The sequence below is a fragment of the Malurus melanocephalus genome, unplaced genomic scaffold, assembly GCF_030028575.1.
Source record: "Malurus melanocephalus ecotype Western Australia unplaced genomic scaffold, MMel_1.1 scaffold_2995, whole genome shotgun sequence".
Lineage (NCBI taxonomy): Eukaryota > Metazoa > Chordata > Aves > Passeriformes > Maluridae > Malurus > Malurus melanocephalus.
Window position 1 is genome coordinate 1 of NW_026626227.1, and position 7579 is coordinate 7579.

The 7579-nt window shown below is 40.6% G+C and overlaps 1 protein-coding gene across 1 annotated transcript; it reads right to left on the reverse strand.

Annotated features, from left to right (window-relative positions):
* Nucleotides 1–537: 537 nt before the first annotated feature.
* On the reverse strand, nucleotides 538–7576 carry CDK20 (cyclin dependent kinase 20; the record flags this gene model as incomplete). Its single annotated transcript, XM_057388955.1, has 5 exons — nucleotides 538–693; nucleotides 1475–1598; nucleotides 2297–2359; nucleotides 3345–3466; nucleotides 7388–7576. Coding segments are annotated over 5 exons (654 nt in total), but the record flags the coding sequence as incomplete, so codon positions are not given.
* Between the last annotated feature and the right edge of the window lie 3 nt (nucleotides 7577–7579).

Consider the following 7579-nt stretch of genomic DNA (forward strand, 5'->3'; position numbering starts at 1 on the left):
GAAAATTGAAGAAAAAATTAATTAAAAAATCAATATAAATCCGAAAGAAACCCTTAAAAAAAACCCCAAAAACCCACCCAAAAAATCAAAAAAAAATCCAAAAAAGTCAGAAATGACCCAAAACCTAAAAAAAGCCCAAAATTCCCAAAATTCATCCCAAATTGTACCTGATGAGCTCGGGGTCTGAGCCGGGCCCGGTAGCGCAGCAGCTGCCCCAGCAGGGCTGAGCTGGGACCCCAAAACCCCCCAAAACACCCAAAAAATCTGAAAAAAATCCCAAAAAATTCTAAAATCCTTAAAACCCAAAGAAAACCCTAAAAGACCCCAAATTTACCCAAAAGAACCCAAAAAAACCCCAAAAATGTAAAAAAAAATATAAAAAGAAACCATTGAAAAATCACCAAAAAATCAAAATAAATGCAAAAAAAAACCTTTAAAAAACCCCCCAAAAAATCCGAAAAAAATCCCAAAAATTCTGAAATTGACCCCAAAATCCCAAAATGACCCAAATTTCCCAAAATTTCCCCCAAATTTTACCTGCTGGGCTCTGGGTCTGAGCCGGGCCCGGTACTGGAGGAGCCGCCCCAGCAGATCCAGAGCAGCGGCGTCGGCTCCGGGAACCAACAGCTCCAGTGGGGGAGGGGCCGTGGGGTGGAAATGGAGCTTGGGGAAATCGGGGAGAGCTGAGAGCTCCTAAAGTGAGAGAAACCAGTATGGACCAGTATGGACCAGTATAAACCAGTATGGACCAGTATGGACCAGTATAAACCAGTATGGACCAGTATAAACCAGTATAGACCAGTATGGACCAGTATGGACCAGTATAAACCAGTATAAACCAGTATAAACCAGTATGGACCAGTATAAACCAGTATGGACCAGTATAAACCAGTATAGACCAGTATGGACCAGTATAAACCAGTATAAACCAGTATGGACCAGTATAAACCAGTATAAACCAGTATAAACCAGTATAAACCAGTATAAACCAGAATAAACCAGTATAAACCAGAATAAACCAGTATGGAGCAGCAATCTCCCAGTCCATCCCAGTATCTCCCAGTATAAACCAGTATAAACCAGTACCGGCCAGTCCGTGTCCCTGGGTGTCCCCAGTCCCCTGAGGACACAGCAGAGCTGCTCCACAGCGCTGTCCCAGTGCTCCCAGTCCATCCCAGTCCATCCCAGTCTCTCCCAGTATAAACCAGTATAAACCAGTATAAACCAGTATAAACCAGTATAAACCAGTATAAACCAGTATAAACCAGTATAAACCAGTATACCCAGTACCGGCCAGTCCGTGTCTCTCGGTGTCCCCAGTCCCCTCAGGACACAGCAGAGCTGCTCCCCAGTGCTGTCCCAGTGCTCCCAGTCCATCCCAGTCCATCCCAGTCCATCCCAGTCCATCCCAGTCCATCCCAGTCCATCCCAGTCCATCCCAGTCCATCCCAGTATAAACCAGTATACCCAGTACCGGCCAGTCGCTATCCCGGGGTGTCCCCAGTCCCCTGAGGACACAGCAGAGCTGCTCGATGTCGTTCTCCCCCGGGAACAGCGGCGACAGCGTCAGCAGCTCCCCGAAAATGCACCCGACGGCCCTGGGGGAATAAAAACGGGGAAAATTCACCCAAAATGGGATTGGGAGAGGGGAATTGGGAAAATTCCCAAATTCTGAGAAATCCTAAAAAAAATCCGGAGAAATTCCACCAAAAATCACCCAAAATCTGGAAAAAATCACCAAAAAAACACCCAAAATCCTGAAAAATCACCAAAAATCACCAAAATATCCCCAAAATGCTGAAAAATGCCCCCAAATATCCCCAAAATCCCAGGAAATTTCACCAAAATCCAAAAAAATCCCCTCAAAATCCACAGGAACGACCCCAAAATGCCAAAAATTCCAAAAATTCCCAAAAAATTCTCAAAAATTCCCCAAATTTGGACTCACCAGAGGTCGACGCCCTCGTCATAGCTTCGGGAAAAGAACCCCAAAAATCTTACGGAAAAAAACCCCAAAATCCCAGAAATTTCCCCTAAAATCCTGAAAAAAACCCAAAAAATCCAAAAAATTCCAAAAATTCCCAAAAAAATCCCAAAAATTCCCAAAAAAAATCCCCCCCCAAAAAAAACACACCACAAAAATGCTCCAAAAATCCCCTTAAAATCCCAAAAATCTCCTGGAAAATTCCCCCAAAATCCCAGAAAATTCCCGTAAAATTGCAAAAATTCCCCAAAATTCCCAAAATTCCAAAAAAAATCCCAAAACATCCCAAAAATTCCCCCAATTTGGACTCACCAGAGGTCGACGCCCTCGTCGTAGCTTCGGGCGCCGTAGAGCAGCTCCGGGGCTCGGTACCACCTGGAATAGGAAAATTTGGGAATTTTTGGGAAAATTTTGGGAAAATTTGGGAATTTTGGGGATTTTTGGGAAAATTTGGGGGATTTTTGGGGACTTTTGGGGCAATTTTTGGTGATTTATTGGAATTAATTTTGATTTTTGGGTTTTTTTTCTTGGGATTTTTTGGGGTAAATTCTGGGATTTTGGGAAAATTGGGAATTTTGGGGACAATTTGGTGAAATTGGAAAAATTTGGGGAAAATTGGGAATTTTTTGGGGATTTTCTAGGATTTTTTATATTTTTTGGTTTGTTTTTTTTCCTGGGGATTTTGGGGGCTCGGTACCACCTGGGATTGGGGAAAATTCTGGGAATTTGGGGAAAACCTGGGAATTTTTGGGAATTTTTGGATTTTTCAGGAGTTTTTCCTGGGATTTCTTGGGGGAATTTTTTGGGATTTATGGGACATTTTTTGGGGATATTTTGGGAGGATTTCAGAGATGTTTTGTGGGATTTTTTTTTGCATTTTGGGGAATTTCTGGGACATTTTTGGGGGATATTTTGGGGGAATTTTTTGGGAATTCTGGGACAATTTCAGGGATATTTTGTGATATTTTGGGGGATTTTTTTGGGATATTTCAGGGATATTTTGGGAATATTTTTGGGATTTTTTAGGGATTTTTGGGATATTTCAGGGATATTTCAGGGGTATTTCGTGGATATTTCAGGGATATTTTGTGATATTTTTGGGGGATATTTCAGGGCCATTTTGTGGATATTTTGAGGATATTTTGGGATATTTTGGGATATTTTTGGGTGCCCCAGCCCCGTACCTGGTGGCCACCTGGGGATTTTTGGGGAAATTTCCAGGGATATCTCAGCGATATTTTGTGATATTTTTTGGGGATTTTTGGGGATATCTCAGGGATATTTTTTTGAATATTTCAGAGGTATTTTTCAGGATATTTCAGGGCTATTTTGGGGTATTTTTGGGTGCCCCAGCCCATACCTGGTGGCCACCTGGTGGCTGTAGGGGCGCCCTGGGCTGGGGTGGAGCAGCCGAGAGAGCCCAAAATCGGCCAATTTGAGGAGACCCCGCGAGTCCAACAGGAGATTGGCTGGTTTGAGATCCTAAAGTGATAAAATAAACCAAAATTAATATAAAAATAAACTAAAATATCAAAAATCGGCCAATTTGAGGAGACCCCGCGAGTCCAACAGGAGATTGGCTGGTTTGAGATCCTGAAATGAGAAAATAAACTGAAATTAATATAAAAATAAACTAAAATATCACATAAATATCCCCAAATCGGCCAATTTGAGGAGACCCCGGGAATCCAGCAGGAGATTGGCTGGTTTGAGATCCTGAAAGTGATAAAATAAATTAAAATAAATATCAAAATAAACTAAAATATCACATAAATATCCCAAAAATATCCCCAAATCGGCCAATTTGAGGAGCCCCCACGAGTCCAACAGGAGATTGGCTGGTTTGAGATCCTAAAGTGATAAAATAAACCAAAATTAATATAAAAATAAACTAAAATATCCCCAAATCGGCCAATTTGAGGAGCCCCCGGGAGTCCAACAGGAGATTGGCTGGTTTGAGATCCTGAAATGATAAAAAATAAACCAAAATAAATATAAAAATGGACCAAAAATATCCCAAAAATCACCCCCAAAATATCCCAAAAATATCCCAAAAAATAGACCAAAATTAACCCAAAAATGGCACAAAATCAGCAGAAAAATATCACAAAAATATCCTAAAAATATCACAAAAATATCCCAAATCGGCCAATTTGAGGAGTCCATGGGAGTCCAACAGGAGATTGGCTGCTTTGAGATCCTGAAATGAGAAAATAAACTGAAATTAATATAAAAATAAACTAAAATATCCCAAATCAATCAATTTGAGGAGACCCCGGGAATCCAGCAGGAGATTGGCTGCTTTGAGATCCTGAAATGAGAAAATAAACTAAAATAAATATAAAAATAAACTAAAATATCACAAAATCGGCCAATTTGAGGAGACCCTGTGAGTCCAACAGGAGATTGGCTGCTTTGAGATCCTAAAGTGATAAAATAAACCAAAATTAATATAAAAATAAACTAAAATATCCCAAATCGATCAATTTGAGGAGACCCCGCGAGTCCAACAGGAGATTGGCTGCTTTGAGATCCTGAAATGATAAAAAATAAACTGAAATAAATATAAAAATAAACTAAAATATCCCCAAATTGGCCAATTTGAGGAGCCCCCGGGAGTCCAACAGGAGATTGGCTGCTTTGAGGTCCTGAAACGATAAAATAAAATGAAATTAATATAAAATGTCCTAAAAATATCCCCAAATCGGCCAATTTGAGGAGACCCCGGGAGTCCAACAGGAGATTGGCTGCTTTGAGATCCTGAAATGGCAAAAAATAAACCAAAATTAATATAAAATATCCTAAAAATATCAGAAAAATCATACCCAAAATATCCCAAAAATATCTGAAAAAATAGACCAAAATTAACCCAAAAATGGCACAAAATCAGCACAAAAATGGCACAAAAATATCCTAAAAATATCCTAAAAATACCCTAAAAATATCCTAAAAATACCCTAAAAATATCCTAAAAATATCCCAAAAATATCCTAAAAATAGCACAAAAATATCACAAAAATATCCTAAAAATATCACAAAAATATCCTAAAAATATCCTAAAAACACCCTAAAAATATCCTAAAAATAGCACAAAAATATCACAAAAATATCTCCAAATCGGCCAATTTGAGGAGACCCCGGGAGTCCAACAGGAGATTGGCTGCTTTGAGATCCTGAAAGTGAAAAAAACCACCAAAATCAGCTCAAAATGGAATAAAAATATCCTAAAAATATCACAAAAATATCCCAAAAAAAACCCCAAAAACCAACCCAAAAATGGCACAAAAATATCCTAAAAATATCCCAAAAATATCCCAAAAAATAGACCAAAATCAGCACAAAAATGGCACAAAAATATCCTAAAAATATCCCAAAAATATCCCAAAAATACCACAAAAATATTGCAAACTCGACGTCAAAATATCTCAAAAATATCCCAAAAGTATCTCAGAAATATCCCAAAAATATCCCAAAATTAACCCAAAAACATCCTGACAATATCCCAAAAATATCCCAAAACTACCCTGAAAATGTCTCAAAAAATATCCCCAAAATATCTCAAAAATGGGGGAGATTTTGGGATATTTTGGGGATATTTGTGGCTAAATTTTGGGATATTTTGAGGATATTTTGGGGATATTTTGGGGACATTTTCAGGATATTTTCAGGATATTTTTGGGATCTTTTGGGGATATTTTCAGGATATTTTGGGGATATTTTCGGGATATTTTGGGGATATTTTTGGGGATATTTTGAGGATATTTTCGGGATATTTTTTGGGATATTTTGAGGATATTTTCGGGATATTTTCGGGATATTTTGGGGATATTTTCGGGATATTTTCAGGATATTTTGGGGATATTTTCAGGATATTTTCGGGATATTTTCAGGATATTTTGGGGATATTTTCAGGATATTTTCGGGATATTTTGGGGATATTTTGGGGTGATTTTGGGATATTTTTGGGGTGTTTCTGCACTCACCCTGTGCAGTACATGGTTCTCATGAACATGTCCCAGCCCTCTCAGGGTCATGGCCAGAGGACATTTTGGGGATATTTTGGGGATATTTTTGGGGATATTTTGGGGATATTCTCAGGATATTTTCTGGGTGATTTCAGGATATTTTGGGGATATTTTTGGGCTGTTTTGGACACTCACCCTGTGCAGTAGATGATTCTCATGGACATGTCCCAGCCCTCTCAGGGTCATGGCCAGAGGAGATTTTGGGGATATTTTGGGGATATTTTGGGGATATTTTCAGGGTGATTTTGGGATATTTTTGGGGTGTTTTAGACACTCACCCTGTGCAGTAGATGGTTCTCATGAACATGTCCCAGCCCTCTCAGGGTCACGGCCAGAGGAGATTTTGGGGATATTTTCAGGATATTTTGGGATATTTTTTGGGTGAATTCAGGATATTTTCAGGATATTTTCAGGGTGATTTTGGGCTGTTTTGGACACTCACCCTGTGCAGTAGATGGTTCTCATGGACGTGTCCCAGCCCTCTCAGGGTCATGGCCAGAGGCAATTTTGTGGATATTTTGGGGATATTTTCAGGGTGATTTTGGGATATTTTTGGGGTGTTTTGGACACTCACCCTGTGCAGTAGATGGTTCTCATGGACATGTCCCAGCCCTCTGAGGGTCATGGCCAGAGGAGATTTTGGGGATATTTTTGGGATATTTTGGGGATATATTCAGTGATATTTCGGGGATATTTTCAGGGTGATTTTGGGATATTTTTGGGCTGTTTTGGACACTCACCCTGTGCAGTAGATGGTTCTCATGAACATGTCCCAGCCCTCTGAGGGTCATGGCCAGAGGAGATTTTGGGGATATTTTCAGGATATTTTGGGGACATTTTCAGGATATTTTGGGGATATTTTCAGGAGATTTTGGGGATATTTTGGGGATATTTTGGGGATATTCTCAGGATATTTTCTGGGTGATTTCAGGATATTTTGGGGATATTTTTGGGGTGTTTTGGACACTCACCCTGTGCAGCAGGTGATTCTGGTGAACATGTCCCAGCCCTCTCAGGGTCATGGCCAGAGGATATTTTCAGGATATTTTGGGGATATTTTGGGGATATTTTTGGGGTGTTTTGGACACTCACCCTGTGCAGTAGATGGCTCTGATGAACATGTCCCAGGCCTCTGAGGGTCATGGCCAGAGGATATTTTGGGGATATTTTCAGGGTGATTTTGGGGATATTTTGGCAGTTTTTGGACACTCACCCTGTGCAGTAGATGGTTCTCATGGACATGTCCCAGCCCTCTGAGGGTCATGGCCAGAGGAGATTTTGGGGATATTTTGGGGATATTTTGGGGATATTTTGGGGATATTTTGGGGATATTTTCCGGGTGATTTTGGGGATATTTTGGCAGTTTTTGGACACTCACCCTGTGCAGTAGATGGTTCTCATGAACATGTCCCAGCCCTCTCAGGGTCATGGCCAGCAGTGCTCTCACCCTGGGCAGCGGCAGCGGCGCCGGAGCCGCTCTCAGGACACCCCCAAGGTCACCCACGAGGAGATCCAGAGCCAGAACCACCGAGGGACCCTGGGCAAAGGCAGCACGCAGACGGATCACCTG